Source organism: Danio aesculapii, chromosome 7 (assembly GCF_903798145.1).
Source record: "Danio aesculapii chromosome 7, fDanAes4.1, whole genome shotgun sequence".
Lineage (NCBI taxonomy): Eukaryota > Metazoa > Chordata > Actinopteri > Cypriniformes > Danionidae > Danio > Danio aesculapii.
The window spans coordinates 47,870,315-47,891,348 of NC_079441.1; the positions used below are offsets into that span (position 1 = coordinate 47,870,315).

At 34.2% G+C, this 21,034-nt stretch overlaps 1 protein-coding gene across 3 annotated transcripts in view; it reads left to right on the top strand.

The window, feature by feature from the left end:
• cpt1aa (carnitine palmitoyltransferase 1Aa (liver)) overlaps positions 1 to 17,749 on the top strand; it is a 34,472-nt gene extending 16,723 nt beyond the window's left edge. For all 3 annotated transcript variants that reach the window (XM_056462030.1, XM_056462032.1, XM_056462031.1), the window contains exons 13-19: positions 831 to 947; positions 2,962 to 3,126; positions 3,215 to 3,346; positions 3,433 to 3,585; positions 11,693 to 11,806; positions 11,891 to 11,983; positions 16,774 to 17,749. In XM_056462030.1, coding sequence (XP_056318005.1) covers positions 831 to 947; positions 2,962 to 3,126; positions 3,215 to 3,346; positions 3,433 to 3,585; positions 11,693 to 11,806; positions 11,891 to 11,983; positions 16,774 to 16,860 — 861 coding nt within the window. In that variant the 3' untranslated portion in view covers positions 16,861 to 17,749. The remainder of the gene's footprint in view (positions 1 to 830; positions 948 to 2,961; positions 3,127 to 3,214; positions 3,347 to 3,432; positions 3,586 to 11,692; positions 11,807 to 11,890; positions 11,984 to 16,773) is intronic.
• The last annotated feature ends 3,285 nt before the right edge of the window (positions 17,750 to 21,034 follow it).

Below are 21,034 nucleotides of genomic sequence, written 5' to 3' on the forward strand. Positions count from 1 at the left end.
ACGCATGCATGCATTGATGCCATTCAAATGCTTGGAATCAGTGATGAAATAATTATTTTCTACAACAAAAATGGGTTAAATGTTAGAATAAAGTTCTTTAGGAGTTAGTGAAAGTATTATTAGTTTTAAACACATCTATTAGCTAGTGTGCTTCAGGCTTAACATTCAAAGCTTGCAGTTTGTCACTTCCGCCTAAATGAAAGATATTTTAAGTATGCTGGAAACCAACAGTTGACATCCATGATAGGAAAAACAAATAATATGGATGTCAATGGTTACAGGTCTGCTACATTCTTCAAAATATCTTCTTTTGTGTTTGTGTTCTTAGTCACAAGACTTTCGCTTAATGAAATACTAATTAGCTGCTTATTAATAGTAAAGTAGCAGTTGAGTTTAGGTATTTGGTAGATTAGGGATGTAAAATAAGATCATACTTTTTAATGTTATTTTATAGTGCTTAGAAACACTCAATATCTTAATAATAGGCAGGTAATAAGCCAGTAGTGAATTGTTACTTTAATTAATGCGTTAGCAAAAACTCATACTGGTTTGGAACAAGTAAAGGGAAGGGAACAAGAATATAGCATAATTCCGATCTAACGATGGTAGTTACATTGAAGAGGATAGTTGTTGCAATTTAAACTACTTTCATATATAAGGCTAGTAGCAGTTATGGTTGGTGGGTTTATTTTGCACCACATCTTTTGTATTATGATTTTCAACGCTAATGCTTTAACGTGCTGCTAGCATGATTTAGCACTAGTAGCAAACAAAGTACTTAAATGTTATATTTGCTGCTAATATACATCTTAATTACATTTTTCATCAAGCAAGTGCTCTCGATGGACCCTGTGAAACTAGGCTATACAGCAGATGGTCACTGTAAAGGAGAACCTCACGCTAATCTGCCTGGACCTCAGAGGTTGCAGTGGAACATTCCAACTGAGGTGTGTGTATGCTGTACTCTGTTGTAAATGTGCTGATTATGGTCACTTCCTGCCATACATATGCCTGCCTAGTTCAACAATTTTATGCCTTAAAAAGTCTTAAATTCACTGAAATATTGTGTTGTATGTCTTAAATCATTTTAAACAGGTCTTCAGTTTCCTCTGTCCAAGTAAATCTACCCAGTTGGGCCGACATCCATCTTAATAAAATCTGTTTATATATATATAAGTTTTTAAATTGCAAAGAGATAAAATTTACCTTTAAATATTAGACATTTTTACAGCAATGTCTCCAAAATAAATTCTTTTATTCCCAGGGAAAGAGAACTAAAAACAATTACACAGTTCACAGTTATCTAATGTTTTGACACATTAAAGTATGTCGCTAAGAAATTGTTACAATTTTTATTTTTGTGGCAAGCAAAAAAAATTTTTTTCCACTGGGCCATTAGAAATAGAAAATAATGATTAGAAATAATCTTTAGTATTTAGAGAGTAATTAATAACACAATTTTCTTTTTCATTAAGTTACTATTTTAATGTTAGTTCAAAAAAATCTAATTCAATTTTAATCATTAACTAAAAAATACATACCTAAAATTAATCTATGCTAAGGTTTTCTCTTCAGGTCGAATTTTTTTTTACTCAATCTTGTCTACAAACACTGAATTCTTTTAAACTGGAGCATCCCATTATTATTGACATTTTTATCAAAGTGAATGAACTACAGAGAAAATTTTATAATATAGTTTTCTGCCGGATCCCAGGAGATGTTGGACTATTTGAAAACGAACAAGCCAACAAAGCTGGCAAAACAGCCCTAACAGGAAAGATAATGGAGTGCAAAATCCCACCTTTAAATTTAAAGCCATTAATAAAAGGCTACATGTATAACAAATGGCAAGCAGATCATTGCTCAAAAGTTTTTTTTGAAAATCCAGCCTGAAAAAGTAAAAAAAAAGTAAAAAAATTAACTCAAGACATGATGAGATTGTTTACAGTAGATGCTGTATCGGACACACAAGACATGAACATGTACTGAAAGGAGAAGAACCCCCAAAATGTCAATATTGCAAAAGAAATCAAACTTTAAATGAAGAATTTGAAATGTGAATCCTTCTAAAATTGTGCAATTTTTATCAAAAGTAAACCTTCAAAAAACTGTTTGAGATTTTTTATCTTATATATTGAAATAGCTGATATGGCAATAAACTCAATTTTCTCTCTCTTCAGGTCGGTTTAATTAACTAATGTTAACGAAGCCTCACTGTAAAGAATTGACAGGCTGGAGTAATCAGAATGATTTTAAACATGATCCTAGGCATGACTAGGGCCAGACGGAATTAGTGGACGTTTTTTGCTATTTCTGCTGAGAATTTTGGTAAAAATCTGCGGATTTATTTTTGGAGTATCATAACTAAAACCTTTAATATGTGAAATAAATAATATCTTTTTAACTTTTATTTAATGTTTAAAATGCAAATCCAATGAGATTCACTTTATTTGGTAAACACAGCAAATCTCTTATATAATATCTCTACTAAAAGACAGAAAATATTACTGTACAAACTGCATTGTACATAAATCAGATGAACATTTTCATATTAGGCTTTAATATTACTGTAATTAATTAAAAAACTGAATAAATAAAGATTTACACACATTTACTCAAGTAAATAAACAGAATTAATGATGGGCTAAAAATCTGCGGAAAAATCTGTGGAAAATCTTCGGATTTCTGCGCGCGCAGATTCCGCGTGGGCCTAGGACGTAGACTAATATTAAAACACAGGCCATATTAAAGTGAATAAAATAAAATATAAATAATAATCAAAATAGTATAACAGATATATGTCTGAATATTTTGTAAACATTTTGAAAGGTCAAATAATAAAGAAGTATTCACAGTATCTTGATGTTTCCACTGTAACAATATCAAGTTTGTTTACTATTACAAAAACAGCACGTTTAAGTCCGTTAAGTTCTGTCTGTTGTGCTTTTTATTTCATGGCAGTGCCAAACTATGATCTCCAACTCTCTGTCTGTGGCCGAGGCTTTGGCTGATGATGTGGACTCTCATATCATCCCCTTCAGTGACTTTGGTAAGGGCTTGATCAAGAAGTGCAGGACCAGTCCAGATGCCTTCATCCAGCTCGCACTGCAGCTGGCGCATTATAGGGTGGGCCTTTCTATTCTTGAACTTCTGAAACACACAATGTTGTGAAATATGCCACCTTGTTGCTACATATTTATTTTTCATTGTACAGGACAAAGGAAAGTTTTGCTTGACTTATGAGGCGTCCATGACCCGTTTATTCAGAGAAGGCCGTACTGAAACCGTGCGGTCCTGCACTACAGAATCCTGTGCTTTTGTTTGTGCCATGAACAGCAATAATACGGTAACTTGTCAAAATAATCATTTAAAAACCATAACTATAGCTGCGCAGATATGGCCCAGTAACTGTTTTTGTTTTGCTTGTTGTAGAGAGAACAGAAGCTTCAGTTACTGAAAAATGCTGCTGAGAAACACCAGCAGATGTACAGACTGGCAATGACTGGTCATGGCATTGATCGCCATCTCTTTTGCCTCTATGTGGTGTCAAAGTACCTTGGACAGGACTCTCCTTTCCTCAAAGAGGTGTGTTGTCATTCATTTAGGTGGTTTAGAAATAAAACAATGGAACAAAGTGGAATACAGTTAAAAATATGGGACAATAACAATTGTTATTTAAAAAAAATCTATTTAATAAAATGCTTTGTGGGGTCACACCGTTGCATTTTTGAGCTTTTAATTTATTAAAGAAACCTGAAAACATGTGCCATGATTTTCACACAAATAAGACCAAGTTATTGGAATTAATTGGAAGAATTTCTTGAGAATTATACAACACTGAAGACTGGAGTAATGATGCTAATTAGAAGTTAAAGTATAGTTTATGAAGAAACATGGTGACACGGTGGCTCAAACGCATTTGATTTGAGTTGAATATGAAACGCTTTGAAGAGATTTTGTCTGAAACAGGTATGTCTGTCTGCACTGACATCTTTATGATCTGTCCATGCGTGATCATAGGGAGAACCAGATGACCAATAATTATTGGCTAGAAATTGCATTGGGAAAGGAGGAACGTTTTTGTAAAAGTTTAGAAAAACCTGAGGGATAAGTTTGTTAAAACAAAAAAAAGAGGCCCCTCAAAACATCCTCAATGATATTAATGATATGATTTCTTTTGACCGCCCCCTGTTTTTTAAAAGAATGGCGAGCTCAATGGCAAATGCGTCAAGTATAAAAGCCTCGTCCGTTTCGTGAGGTGCGTGATGTGGCACCAGGCGAAAGTATAAATCAGCCTTAAGATGTTAAGATGATTTTTGCATTTTCTCTTTGTGTATGCATGTTTTTGATATTGCGATATAGGTCTTAAATTTAATACTTAATGGTCTTAATAAGGTCCTAAAATGTCTTAAATTTGACATTATGATATCTGCAGAAACCCTGACTAAAATCTTACTATGTCCACTTGACATATTGAAGAAAAAGTTACATTCACACTTATTGTCCAAATCTAATTATTTGTGAATGTTAAAATCTGATCAGAAGTATATTTTCAGACATGTGACTTGCATTCATTTGCATACATTTGGGGGACCTAAGCAGAATAATTTTGGGGCCCTACCTTGCTCTTAAAAGTGGAGTAATGCCATTGCAAACCGGCCCTGAATGATTTTATTGCTTATTAATTACAATCAATGACACAAAAAAGTAAAGCCTGATTTCTTCTACTAGAGAAAAGTCATATCTTACTAATAACTCATCACCTTAGAGTTATAAGGTTCTATCTGACATTTTTGTCAAAATTGAGTTATTGACCTATTCTTTTTAAATGACAACTTATTTACATCATGGGATGTTTTCTATAAGTTGTTTACATTTTAAGTTAAAAGTTACACACATGCTGTTTGCTATATGGAATGCAAAAACTGATGCTCAATCTCAAAATCATTCAGAACGCAGATAGAACCTTATAATTCCAAGGTGACGAACTCTAAATGATTTGGATATTTTAAAACAGCACTGTTTTTGTCAACTAGCAGCTTCAAAAATGAAGAATGAAACAATCTTTAATCAAGGGACCAGTGATTCCTATTTTGCGTCCTTCTGGGGTGTTTAAGACATATTCTAATAATTTAGCAAACCGATTGAAGATTCTATAAAAGATTCTAGGTTGAGTTTTTAATTTTATTTTTTATAAATACCAAAAGCAAAAACCCTGCGATGAAACTACACTGAACAATAATTCATTAAATGCATTACTATTAAAATATACATTCTGAACTCATTAAAATCTCAAAAAAAAAACAAGCAAACAACGAAACAATTAACCTTAATGCAAAGATTGATCCATAAATTTTCAAATCAATTAGCAAATAATATAAATATGAAAATTATTAAAATAAAAAACACATAGGAAAAGTGGAGGCAACAAATACTGGGTTAATGTTAATACCAAATCACAAACTTTATAATTCCCTTCAGTCTTCTTCCCTGTTCCTTACATTTGAGATGCAGGGTCCAGGGCTTATATTAAACTATGATTAATTCAATCAGGACATAACTTTTATAAACATGTCTCAGGAAAAATACTCCCAGTGTGCAAAATGTGTCAGTGAAAGACACTGCAGTACTATTGCATTTCAGTAAAATGCATTTTAGCCAAAAAAAAAAACGGATCTGTAAAACTCTATTTTCGATAAATGTGCTATTAGATAATATCTTTTAACAGCATCATTAATGCTTAAAAGCAATGCTAGAAATGATTCCGTGCTTGTCTCTTCTCGTCGTCATTTTCTCCTCAGTTTTTCTACACCTGAAGAATAACATTGCTTTCGTTTCATCACACGTTCTAGGTTACCTTGAAAGAACAAACTCGAACTGCGAGAAAAGAATGCATTTGAGAAATGAAATACTGCGAGATTCCTATCGATCACATGACCTTCACATGAAAACAATTTCAACTTTAATAAAAATGTGATAGTGATTTTTGTTTAATTATTTTTTAATTACCTAGTTTCTTTTCTGTGAAAATTTATAAATATTTAAATACTAAAGCACTGTCAATGAAGATAATTGTAAAATGCAAATAAAAACAATTTCAGCAAGGAAACGGCTCACACAACTCGTGGGTTGTGGGGACCCCTAGTGGCGGCAGGGCCCTAAGCAGCCACTTGGTTCGCTTATAAAGAGGGCCGGCTATATGGAACAAAATCAATGCCAAAAGTATTGAATTAAAAAGCTTGTTGAATAGCACAAACTGAAAAAAATAATACACCGTATTAACAAGTTCTTGCATTTTAATGACTTGAATTGCAGGGTTTGTATTTTTAGGTCCTGAAATTTAACAAAGCTGTTTATTTAAGCTGTGAATAGTTCAACTAAAAATATTTCAAACATGTTTTCGTACTTATAAATTCAATAATTCATTTTCAATTTCCAGGATTCACTTACAAAATATTCAATACCCTTTAAAAATACGAAGTATAATATTCAAAAGGTAATTTTCAGTTCATTTTATTTCAGTTCAAATATTCGCTTCCATAAATTCAGTGGCTCAAATTCGACTGTTAAAATTCAACATTACATCCGGGAACTGCAGGAAAAGCAATAGATTGCAGATTGAAGATCGCCAGCTGCTTTTCCACCAGCAGGTGGAGATGGAATAATTTAAGATTTTTTACCCAGTAAATAGACGAGAAAAAAGCTAATAAAGGCACAAAAGTAGCATTTAATATTAATATCAGTGTCTTGGACATTATAAGTAATAAAATGAGTATGAGTAAAATAAGTAAATGATCTTTTGGTCATTTATATTTGCCCTTATGTAACAGAAGCCAGTTGGTGATCGCGTAAACCTCACTCCTCGGATTCAGCGACAGACGTTGTTCTGCAATATTTAGCCGGTAGCCAACCATCACAGTACTGTAAAAATATTAATTATTGTTACACAGTTTCATTAAAAATGCTGCTTTATTAATGTGCATATCGCACTTCCGGCTGGCAACATATCTGATCTAGACTTTACTATCTTTAATCTCCTCACAGCATTTGTCTCCCATACCGGTATCGCCAGCTCGCGCCCTGCTCGGACCAGTGGCGTTACATGCACATTAGAGATGCGCGGATGGGCTTTTATTTCATCCGTAACCGCATCACAAAACTCATCATCCGTCCGCCATCCATCCGCACCAATATTTCTGACCAATTTTTAAAACCGCACCCGCCCGCCATCTGCTGATTGGGCTCTTTAGTTGAATGGCTTATTCATTTTTATTATTAAATGAATGTTTCTTTATTGATTATTAGAGAATAGAGAATGACTTTAATGTAGACATGTAGTTAATCCAAACGTGCAAGCCAAATCCAGCATTAATTGACGACGCTTTGAAGTGACGCTAAACGATACGAGGACGTGTCTTTGGTCCTCGAGTCTTTTCCTTGCGTTCCCTCGCATCCCGGAGGGGTGGAGCTAAGACACGAGGAAAGAAAGCAAGAAAAGGAAACGAGGATGCACAAATAAGAAATGAGAAGCACCCTATAAAGCTCTCAAAATATCCAACACGAATATCAGCAGTGAACTCCGTCTCCGATCGGCGCACAGGGACAAAAATAAATAGTCTAAATTAAACGCACTGTACTGTACATTTTTTTATAGTAGCCTAATAGAAAACGTATTTTGACACATCATTTCAACATGCTGCTATTTAGCCTACTACTAAATGCCTATTTCACTTTATTTTTTAGCAAATAGATAGAATAATAAGTCATTTACATTATAGCCTAATAATGTTCACATTTGTAGTTGTCCATAGCAACCCCAAAAACTTATCTGCTTGTCTTGCACATCTAATTAATGGGCACAGTTTTTCGACAATTTTTTTATTTATTTTTTATTTATTTTTTTGCTGTGGAAGTTATTGAGCTTGTAGAAATCGGAAACAACACAAATTCTGCGACACAGATGAACCTCTATTGATATCTCTATCAGACAATGCCTATTTTATATGCCAAAAAAACAACAGGCAGTAAAAAAATATTAAAATAAATATCTTAATGTAGGCATAGGCTATAGTCGCATGCTTTGGCAAACATTTGAAAAAAAAAAAAATAAATAAAAACGTCATATCGTAGTTAAGCCTTATAGGCTCAGTCACCCCCACAATTAGAAATTCAATTAACAAATATATATATATATATATATATATATATATATATATATATATACCATCACACTTTGAGCGAACATGAAGTCTGACCAGGCTAAATTGCCTGTATGACAAGTCTATGCCCCAATAACCCATGAACTTACGATCATCCCCACAAACTTGAAGCATAATGAAATACTACGCTTGCGACAAAGAAATTCTGGCAAAATAACCTTAAGCCTCAGAACGTAAAAGCGAGGCCAAATAACTAATACACAACATGTCTAGAATAGAACAGGCTAAACCAATATGAACGTAAAATTATCAGCTGACCGAACTCAAAAGTTTATATTAAACATGGGCTATGTGTAGTCTAGATAAGGCTAATTGGTTTAATATGCCTGACCTTAGGTAGTTTGAATTTTCTTGGCACTATGCAGGAATAAAATAGCATCTACAGTGTCAGGATTCAGACGAGAGCGCCTAGCCTCTATAACGCGCCCTGCTGCACTGAAGGAGCGCTCGCTCACAGCACTTGTTGCTCATAGACTCGACTAGACATATTACTACCTGATGAAAATGTGACTATTTCAAAGTGTGCTCGATTTTTTGGATGTAGGTTTGGTCAGATCATATTTAACAATTTATACATATTTTTTTTATTTGATTGGTACAACCGCCCGCCACCCGCCCGAATTTAATTAAAATATTATTTTTCGTCACGTCATCCGCCCGATCCGTGGTTCATCCGCGGAGTCCGCGGCTGAAACCGCCAACCGCGCATCTCTAATGCACATAAACCGTCTTTTGATGAATATGATGTGACATTCTCTATCTTTATTAACTCATTCTTCCATAGATGTAAAGTATAATATTGACTGGCTGCTAAAGAATATAAACGTAAGAGAAAGGAAATAAAATAATCATACAAAATTCAAAACCAGAGAGATTTTATGAGAATGTCACACAAAACAGTTTACTTGCAACTGTTGGACAGATAATGTTAGATAAAGACAGTGTTCAGGTACGATCTAAGGTTGGGTATGGATGGGACGTGTAATTTAAAATAATTTAACTTAGCGAGCAAATGCATTAAAGGAGCGTCTTCAGTTATTAATACAGAACCGTCTAATATATGGCATAAGCATTGGGGTTATTAGAAGTGTTTGTGCTGTTTAAACGCAGCTTTTTTCAGGATTGGGGTAGGCTATAGTTTTAATTATTTAAATTATTATTGTTGTTGTTATTATTTTATTATTATTATTGTTATTATTCTTATTATTTTATAACATTTATTTAGGCTACTGCGCTTGAATAAGTCATCCGTGGTTCTAAATTACTATTTCTTTTTAACACTCTGCCTGCCTTTCATTTTTCTAATTTTTGGGGTTCTGCCATGATGCCTTTAGTTTGTCCAGATTAATTGTTTTTATTGTTATGTAGTAGCTAGGCTTACTGCACGCCTTTATTTTTATATTATGAACGAAAAAAATATATATATTTTTTTTACTTTATTATTTAAAATGATTGGCGACCTCTAAAATATAGACTAAGCCGAAGGAGAATGAATGAATTGATGAATGAATGAAATATTTGAGGTTTTTTTATACCTGTGCGGCTTGTACGCGGCAAACGCAAACGAGTGGCCGCGAGCTCTGGTGGCCGGTCGGTCAGAGCCAGCACCGCACGTCAAATACTGGTTGAGAGATGCTGGATGGCTGCCAATATTTGATGGGAACACCTCTGAAGTTTCAGATGATATCTGGGCCTGTGCATAGTTATTAATGTGAAAAGTGAAAGTCGTGACATTTGGCCAAGCATGATAACACAAGAGTGTTTCCATTCCCCCCCCAACCCCCCCCCCCCCCCACCGCCCCACCCCCCCCCACACACACACACACTTAGCAAGAATCACGCGACCGTCACAACCCCCACTTAGCTAATTTCCGCGACCGTCACATCCCTACCACCTAGCGTAAATGAGCACCTGCCCATTTAAGAGTCTGTGAATGGCACTGCAGAACAACGTCTGTCGCTGAATCCGAGGAGTGAGGTTTACGCGATCACCAACTGGCTTCTGTTACATAAGGGCAAATATAAATGACCAAAAGATCATTTACTTATTTTACTCATACTCATTTTATTACTTATAATGTCCAAGACACTGATATTAATATTAAATGCTACTTTTGTGCCTTTATTAGCTTTTTTCTCGTCTATTTACTGGGTAAAAAATCTTAAATTATTCCATCTCCACCTGCTGGTGGAAAAGCAGCTGGCGATCTTCAATCTGCAATCTATTGCTTTTCCTGCAGTTCCCGGATGTAATGTTGAATTTTAACAGTCGAATTTGAGCCACTGAATTTATGGAAGCGAATATTTGAACTGAAATAAAATGAACTGAAAATTACCTTTTGAATATTATACATCGTATTTTTAAAGGGTATTGAATATTTTGTAAGTGAATCCTGGAAATTGAAAATGAATTATTGAATTTATAAGTACGAAAACATGTTTGAAATATTTTTAGTTGAACTATTCACAGCTTAAATAAACAGCTTTGTTAAATTTCAGGACCTAAAAATACAAACCCTGCAATTCAAGTCATTAAAATGCAAGAACTTGTTAATACGGTGTATTATTTTTTTCAGTTTGTGCTATTCAACAAGCTTTTTAATTCAATACTTTTGGCATTGATTTTGTTCCATACGGCTATGCTTGCAGTATTTTGTATTTCAAACTAGGGCCGAACAATATTGGAAAAAGTTAACACTGCAATATTTTTTTCTCTGTGACATATATTGCGATATAATTTCACCAGATGACTTAAACAGCTCTACTTATGATGTCATTACTAAGGATTTTGTAGGGGAGTGAAATATAAATATATTTCTATGTAAATTATTATATACATAAACTACAGCCATAAACACAATTGAGCATATATTAAAGTGAAATAAAAGTGCTTCGTGGTTTTCTGGAGAGAGCAACAGTATTCAGGTGCAGACATTAAATAATCAAATGTAAAATAACACTGTATAGTCTTCACCATATGAATAATTCAATAAAATTAATCTTTATGAAACTTCTTTATGCTCTATTAAAATACTTTTAAACTCTCTTTAGATGTTCACTCAGTCACAGGCCCAAAACACATGCAGGTGATAAACTTTCACTCTATTATGGTTCAGTTCTGCAGCGTCTCCACAAATGTGTTTTGACCTGTGCTTTCTGGTCATCTATAGTCCTAACTCAACATTGCATATCTTGTGTCTAGCATGTGACTATTGCAAACACGCGCATTGCGATATGTTGATATGATATATTGTGCAGCCATATTTCAAACCACATACAAATGTAGCTTCAAATTAATTAGTAAAAATTGTCATTCACACTAACTAAATATGATCAGATTCCAATCGGATTACAATCAGGTAATGTGCAAAAATATTGAGAGTCTGAGCAAGTCTGAGGAAAATTCTGATTTGCTTAACAACTAACAGTCTTTAATGTTTCAAAGTAAAATCCAACCCTCCCTGTGACTGCAGGTGCTGTCAGAGCCTTGGAGACTGTCCACCAGTCAGACTCCTCTACAGCAGGGGGAGCTGTTTGACCTGGTCAAAAACCCAGAGTATGTGACCAGCGGAGGAGGCTTTGGACCAGTGAGTCTTTCGTGCATTACGTAGTCTGGCAAATTTAAAAATCATGGTCAAAAGATTGATGTTTAATCCTTTTTTTTCTGATAGGTTGCAGATGATGGTTATGGTGTGGCTTATGTGATTGTTGGAGAAAAACTCATCAATTTCCACATCTCTTCCAAGCGTTCCAGTCCAGAGACTGTGAGTACACGCACAACAAGTGCTGCTCCCTTTTCATGACTAGCCATTGATACCAGAGTAATGTCATAACCTTAAAATGCAGATAGGAATAGTATGAGCTCAATATAGGCAGATACTTGAGCATAATATGAGCATAAACTATCATTGCGCATAAAAAAACCTCATGTGACTTTGCTTGAAAATATCATGTGACTGGTCTGGTAGTTATTTTAGCTATCCAGGTTCTTGCTAGAAGCAACACAGCACTGCGGCCAAAAGTTAACAATACTTATTTATTAAATTACTTTATTATTTACCTTATAATTAATTATATTTGATTAACGTCTATCCCAACCCTAAACCCAACCATCACAGTAATGTAAAATTATTCATATTATTTATTAAATTACCAATTAAATTGTATTTTATTAAGGCCTACCCCCACCCCAACCCTCTGAGTAATGGAAAAGTATAAATTATTGTTATATTATAGTGTCACTATAGTATATAGTGTAAGTCTGCATATCCGCAGCTGTATCCCACCTAGACTTAACTGGCTATCCACTGACTGCATGCCAAATATTAAGGTGTTCTGAATTGCCAGAAAAGCTATAGTCTGTAATGATATTGGCTTATCTCCCAATACTGTTCAAACTGTAATTCAATTACATTCCCAAAAATCAAACATTGACCTCTAAGTACAAGATAACACAACAGCTTACTTGGTTGCGCTTTATTTTAAAGTGTGTGTACTTAATGTGTACTAACAGACTATGATCGTCATACCCAATATGTAGCGAACAATATTGTGAGCATTTATACTTCTGAATTCTGTTCTGAAATACCAGCAGGCAGTGGGGTTTCAATGTTCAGCTATGTTGAGTTTATTTTTTGTATGTGTTTGGAGTTTTTGCGCATAAAAAAACAGTTGATGTAAATGCCAAGATGCGTATACATTTTGAAAATACGCGTAAAACATTTGTGCATAACTGAGTAGGATACACTTTTCATCCGATAAGAAAAGATGAGCATAAACTACAATGTAAACACTTTTACTGAACAAATTCCAGTATGCAGATTAAAAAAGTCATGATTTTGAGAGATCATATGATGATGAAAATGTGTGTGAACGGACAAACCAGCAGGCTGAGCACATTGTAAAACATCTGAAATGTTGTTTTGCTCATTCTAAAACGCCTTAACCATCTCAGTATATTAGTGTTATTATATTATTAATGACCTCCAGAATAGTCAAGAGCGCCTCTGCTCAATATCTGATGCCTTCAAATATCACCATGTGTTCATTACGTGTTGGCATTGTCTTCTGAAGCGCAAGTCATTTATTAAACAAAGAAAAGATTCACGCAGCTTCTCCTACCACACCAAATTCCGTTTTTACTGTTGATATTTGGCACCAGTTAATCAGGAAGTGATTCTCTTTGACTCCTTGGATAGAAACGCTGCTTTATTTGCACATTTTTTTATGTGATGTTCCTGTTTTGCACATAAATTTATTTCACATCTTTGGATGGAAACATAGCTAATGGTTTATGCTAAGCTAAGCTAAAAGTGTTCCCACCAGACCCGGAGATCAGCTAAATAGATTCAAAAATGATTAAAAACTCAACCGTTTATCTCTAGTGGACTTGTAAAATTAAATTGTAGAAAGTGCAGTGTTTCTTTAAGAGAGTGCAGGTTTATATATTACAACTTACTAGGGTTAAGGTTAGGTTTAGGGACTGTACCTAATTATTACCCTTACTGTGATAAGTAAATATTATGTATATTTAGAACAGGACTGTAAAATAATGTACTACCACAGACAAAACACAAACTCTAAAGGGTGAGAGTAATGTGTAAAAAATATAAATAGTGGCTTTCTTGGTTGCTTCAACTTCAGCAAAGTGTAGAATTCTGATATTTTGATCCAGTTTTCCCAAAAAGTGCTGATTTTTCTGTCCTGAGACCTATGAAAACTGCACACACAAGATGAAAATGAGCTTTTTCTTCTCAAATGCTTGTTGTGATAGTTTAAACTCGCAACTTTGGATGTATGCTTGAGTGTGCAGTATTTAATATCTTTTATTTTCTAAATGAGTAAGTCATAAGTTGTTTTAAAAAGGGGTTTCCAAATTTTTGAGCCTGCGCCACAAACATACAACACACAAACATATACAAACATTGCACACACATCAATAGGCCTATATAAACACAAGCATGTTGACAACATAAAAACAGTCTAACAACCATATCATTTTTATAGTCATTTATTAATTTGTTTAATATTAACCTCACTTAATGAGACTTAAGATTTAACTTGACATCACCAATCAGAGATCATTCTCAATGTTCAAATATGGTCTGTGTTTGTTTTTAATGTATTTGATTGCCATAAAGGTGTCAAAGTTTAACCTGGTGCTATAAAATCAATCCGATGCAGCTGACGCTATTGCTGTGTTGTTCATCTAATAAAACCAATCCAATGAAAAAAAAAAAAATCATTGAAAGGCTGATGGCTTTTCATTTGCTTGTTGTTGTTTTATATGTAACTATTAACTACTGCTTTTTACTGTTTGTTATAGATAAAATATGGTAATTATAATAGTTTAATAAAAATTATTTGACTTGGAAATCACCAAGGGACCCTCTGTCATTGACCTGCAACCCCCACTTTGGGAACCACTGTTTTAAAGAATGATATTCTCAAAACAGAGACTTGCTGCCACCTACTGGCAGTTTTAGTGTCAAACGTTTTACTTATCTGCTGCAGACCTGAACCTGCCAATGTACTATAACAAAATATCAACATTATGAAGCTGCAGGCCCGGAGACCCAACTACATGCTCCGACCTGCACTCTCAGACCTTCACAGTGCCACCTGTTGTTTGAAAGATTGCCTAACCTGAATTCATCTGTTTATAAATTTTAACTTACTCTATTTTTCTACTATTAAATATTACGCTATGATTGAATACATTATTATATAAAATATACTAGATTATGATTTAATACATTAATTCTGTTGTATATTTATTCATTGTATTTGTATATATTGTTGTTACTTTTTTTAATCCATTAAGGATTTATCACACTGTTTAGTATTGCGCTGAAGGAATAAATATCATCTCTTTCTTCACATACAATAAATTCTAGTATTCTGAGTAATTTTCTCACAACAAACTTTATTTTTGAGAACTTTTTCATGAGGTCCTACAAGTCATCAAGCGATAACAATGCAGAGAAAAATGGTGAAAAATAATAATTGGATCAATAATTATTTATTACGTGGAAAATAGCATCAAATAAAATAAATGCTTTGCATTCTTGTTAGGGTGATTTTTCATTTCTCTAGCAAAAAACTGGAAATATCCACGGCATTTGGTGCACTGTATTCGTGTTGGCAGAGACTGCCCTATTTGAATTGTAATATCCATCTGGGGACAAAAAATACACAGTCACAAGCAAATTATTTTTGCTTTAACCTAAGAGAGCTCATATTGTAAAATCTATGCAGATTAACTGATATTTTGATTTCATTCATTGATTTTCTTTTTGGCTTAGTCCCTTTATTAATCCAGGGTCGCCACAGCGGAATGAACCGCCAACTTATCCAGCATAGTTTTACGCAGCGGATGCCCTTCCAGCTGCAACCCATCCTTGGGAAACACCCATACACTCTCATTCACACACATACACTATGGACAATTTAGCTAATCAAATTCACCTGTGCCGCATGTCTTTGGACTTGTGGGGGAAACTGGAGCACCCAGAGGAAATCCACACGAACGCGGAGAACATGCAAACTCCACACAGTAATGCCAACTGACCCAGCCAGGGGTCGAACCAGCAACCTTCTTGCTGTGAGGCGACAGCACTACCTACTGCGCCACCACGTCACCTATTTTGATTTCAAATGATCTTATTTATAATTATTACAGAACTTATTAACAATTGTTAACAACTGTTATTATGTTACTGCTATTGTCTGTGCTAGCACTTTCAGATAGATAATACAGTAAACCTACATAGCACTACATTATGCAAATAATAATTGTGTTATATATCATACATTTTATTTTAACATTTTTTACTTTAAAGTTTTTTTTTTGCCAGAAAACAGCTAGAAAAGTGTCCCAGAAAGGTACAATAATACATCAAATAAAAGCAAGCTGTAAATATCATAAAATAACGCTGTCTTTTGACACTAATTTTGATCAAATCAAACACTGAAATTGTTTGTTGTTGTAATAAGATGCCTCGTTGATTTATGCCATAAAACCTGGTCATTTTCAGGAATCGCTTTAATCAAATCAATAACCTTACTCAATGTGTCCGATGTTGCTACTTGCTAGAAAGTGCTGGTCTGAGCATGCAGTTGGTGAGGGGTCTGGCTGCAAACTCGGTGCAGTGCAATCTGAGCTGCATCCAGTGGTTTTTAATGGGCTCACCTAACCCCATCCATTTGAGTGCATTGTGTCTGACATTGCATCGCTGAGTGATGCAATCTCAGCTTGCATCATAAAGGCTGCATCCAGATACTATTGTGCAGTTGGGTCTCAGGACCTGCCGCTTCACACAACCCAACAGCAGGTGGCACTGTATGAGAAAACGATAGGTATGGAAGTGCAGGTCTGAGAGTGCTGTTGGGTCTCCGGGCCTGCAGATTCACCCTACTCCAAAATATATATTTTATTTAATTGCCTTTTTTTTTTAAATGCCAAAAACAATTTTGCAAACCCCTGATTGTGTTTTAAAGCTTGGGGTGAGTGTTCCCTTAATTTATTGCTTGTTCTTTTCCCTCCTATATTCAGGATTCTCATCGCTTCGGAAACAATATCAGACGCGCAATGATTGACATGCTGGATCTGTTTCAGCTTGACAAAAAAGACCCAAAGTGATCAGAATGATGAAAGGATTGTGCTTTTAATAACTCATGTCAGCTTAATTGTATATCAGCACTGTTGAGAGAAGCTTGTTTTTTTTTTTTCTTCTTCTTTTTTTTTTTTGCTTGTGTAGTCTTGTTTGTTTGCATGTGTCTGTGAGATGCAGCATATGACGGAGATAAGTCGGGAGATAGTGCGAGATCTCTTTCTGCTGTTGCAGAATATGTGCTGGTGCCTTAACATGTGTCTTAACCGAACAGTTCAATGCAGGTGATCGAAAGTAAAACTGCATTTCATTACCAGGACATGCTTTCAGCTCTCAGTAGTTTACTGAGATACACACTTCAGTACGTGACATTGTCTTGAAAAGATGTCAAGAAGCACAGTAAATCACTTGGCTGTGTGCAAATCAAGCAAAACGCAGCTCTCGTGTTGCATATTGATAGTTTGCAGTTTTCCAAATTCAGTAATATGAATGAAGGGAAATATGAGATTATGAATGTGATGTATGTTTTTGAATACTCAAAGTGTGCAGTCTTTGAAAATGAATGTTGGTCATTTAAACCAGCCTGTTTTTATTGGTTGATGTTGCTTTGATTCTGCATTGAAAGGTCTGTTTTAATGAGGGATGTGTTAATGCTTAGCAGTTGCTTTAGCTTATTAATTGTACATTTCATTTTTTTATTTTTAATTTGAGTTCATTTCTTTTGTGTTCATCATATTTGATGTTCGCTTTTTGATTGTTGTATACTGTAATGATTTTGGAAATCATTGTTAAAAAACTAATTTGAGACTCAGTTATTTATTTTGGTATCACTCATAATGTTTAATGGGTGTCATTGCAAAGTGCATTTCAGAGATTTAGGAAAAGCATTAAACGTGTAATAAACATGAGTACTGTAAACTCTCGTTTTGTCCTCAATTTTTCCAAGTCCAGTTTGGAATAGATTGTTGACAGTTTGTTTAACTAAACCAAATCTCTGGGAATTTCAAATTTTATTGCCACTCTGTTTAATTGCTTTTATGTCTGAAAATCACTTTTTATAGGCCATCTATTCTATATAGGCTGCCTAAATGGAGTTGTTTTCGTGTAAAGTGATTATAAAATGTTAATCATTTTCTGTAAAAATGTGAAAAAAAACAAGCTGACTTTACTTAAACGGAGTAAACCCAACTTGAAACAGTTAAAGGTGCAGTATGTGTTTGACACCCAGTGGTTGAAATAGGTATTGCATTCCAGGAGCAAAACAAACACAAGCGCAGGTTGCCAGATGGACGACCAAAAGATGTGAATCTGGTTATTGAGTCTAAATGCTGATATAAATCGTGTTCAATACAAAAGCAACGGCACGCAATAGAAAAAATATTTTCATATTAAAAGAGTTTTTGTTCTAACAAACACCTGTAATTGATATTTTAGAAACTGATTCTATTTCTTACAGATGAACAACAGAAAACTGACAATGATCACCACAGGTACACCTCATGTGCTTTATTCAGTGTTAAATGCTAATGATGTGAGTTTGAATGCCATTTTACATTACATTTATTGCCATACTACTGAAAGCAGCAGCAGATAGTTCACCTTATCTTAAAAATAAAATGTTTGAAAGAATCATTTAAAAAAGAACTTCAGAACTGTGATTCAAAGCCAAAACATATCCGTGATTCAACATCTACATTTAATAATGTTGAAGAGGTTTAATATGTATTATTTAGATTATAAACCTTAGCATTTCGTGAGGGAGTGCATATTCTGTGCTTTTGAATGGCTGTATTTAAATTTCTGTTGTGTTTCGTCTGGTGCAAACAACCAAATTGCTTATCACTGCTAATCCCATCTGGTAGTGTGTTGTTAGGTTACAATGGGTTACAATGTAACCTGCTCACCTAATGTTTATGTTTGTAATATTGATATTATTTGCTAATTAGGAGCCTCATGCGGAACTCTGAATCTGCGTCTCATTTCGGAGTCTGCTACTGTCCACCAATTCGGTCACAGGCACATGCTTGGAGTGCCTTTCTGAATGAATGAATGAAATGCGCGGTTTTCCACCAAGGCAACCCGGGCTGCAGAAATATAATTGGCTAAACTGACATTGGGCGGATTAAAGGGACAAAAACAAAGACGGACGTTCCAGCACATAACGCACATTTTCAAAGCAGAATATCTGACTTAAGCTTAGCTTTTCAGATAAACAAGAAAGTTCACAGCATGTTTCTTAAATATCTGCAAAAATATTCTGGTATTTTTATGCTTTAGAAGAGTTTTAAGACTTACATACAGCACCTTTAAGTCGCTCTTACCTAATATTTATATTCACGTCCATTACATAGATTCAATGGGTTTGCTAGCTTTTTTATGCAAAGGCACATAATTGTTTTAAAAGCAACAAGTTTACTCATTTTAAGTGAGGTCAACTGATCATTTTCTACAGTGCAGATGGCATGAAATACTGTAATCAAGGAAAAAAGATTTTCAAAATTGTCTTAAGCCTGTTCATTAGTTTAGGACAACTTTGATGAAAAGTTTTGATCCACGTCAAATTTTGAATACATAAAAAATAACAGTTGTAATTTTAGTGTTCTGCTATTGGAATGTGGTTAAGGTTAGGGACAGGTATACTATACTGTATATACTTACTTTTAAAGGTGGCAATTCAAAAGTTTATTAGATATAATTGCAGAAATTATACAAAATACTCTGCACACATGGTGTTTTTAAATGAACGGCCAATGTAAAATGTACGTGCACGATGAATGCAGTGCATTGATTAAACTATTTACAAACGATTTTTCTTTTAACTTCCATGAAACCTTCCAGTTCCACATCCCACTGAAGTTTTATTTTTTAGAGCATGTGGGGCTCGTTTAAAAGTGTACAAAAGAATTGGACGGCTTTGGAAAAAAGTGGATGCTTTTTTGTTTTTTAGCTCCTGTCACAGATACTTCAAACACTTGACTGTCATTTTAAATCTAAATCAATAATGTTGAATCTGCAATTTCTGCACATCAGCATTTGTCTGAATATGGACTGCATTTTAGTGTAATGATACTCAGTTTTATGAGGTTTGGACCATGTTTAAATATTTTTCATAACTGTAAAACAAGTCATGAAATGCTCACATTTTGTCTTTCTTTGGAAAATCTCACCACAGATCACACACAGATTCTTTAATATTTTCATGTACACCAACAACTACATTTTTAAACTGTATAATTTTGCGTACATTTACAGACTCTACAATTATATACCACTGTTTTAAGTTACTGGCAGTTCATTCCGCTGTGGGGACGCCTGATTAATAAAGGGACTAAACCAAAAAGAAAATGAATGTTTTAAGTTACTGTCAAACAGATATCCTCAGTTATAAGGATCAAAAATAAACATTTGGCTTTTGACATGACTTGAATGATTTTGTGTGTCTTTGGCTTGTTTGCTGATAAAAGAATATGGTTTTGAAGCATGCATTGAACATTTAGAGTGAGCTGCTAAATTTTGCAGATGTGTAATAGTGTTGTGATGTTCAAGCAAACACCTGTTACAATTGAACTAATGTGACAGGGATATGTATTGATTCAGATGTTTCAATTTAATCTGATTCTGATTAAACAAACTCTCATTAGCTCTATATTTGATTCAATTTCTGATTCAATTCTTTCTCTCTCTGTGTATCTCTTATATTCAATGCAATCTGGATATAATACAAAAGCTACCTGACATTTTGTTTTTCAAATGAACTGTGAACATCAGTGCACATAGGTAGGTTAAAACTGAACCCACCTCTCTATTTCAACTGCAGTCATTGCATTTGACTATTCAATATTTGTTTGTATTAATCTTTAAACCCACACACACAAACCCACATTATATATATATATATATATATATATATAGTTGATGTCAAATTATTAGCCCTTGTGTGATTTTAGCCCACTTCTTCAAATATTTCCCAAATTATGTTTAACAGACCAAGGAATTTTTCAGAGTATGTCCTATAATGTTTTTTTCTTCTGCAGAAAGTCTTATTTGTTTTATTTTGGCTAGAATAAAAGCAGCTTTTAATTTTTTGTACCATTTTAAAGTCAATATTATTAACCCCCTTAACCAATGTTTTTTTTTTTTTTAATTGTCTATAGAACAAACCATCATTATACAATAACTTACCTAATTAAAGTATTAAAGTTA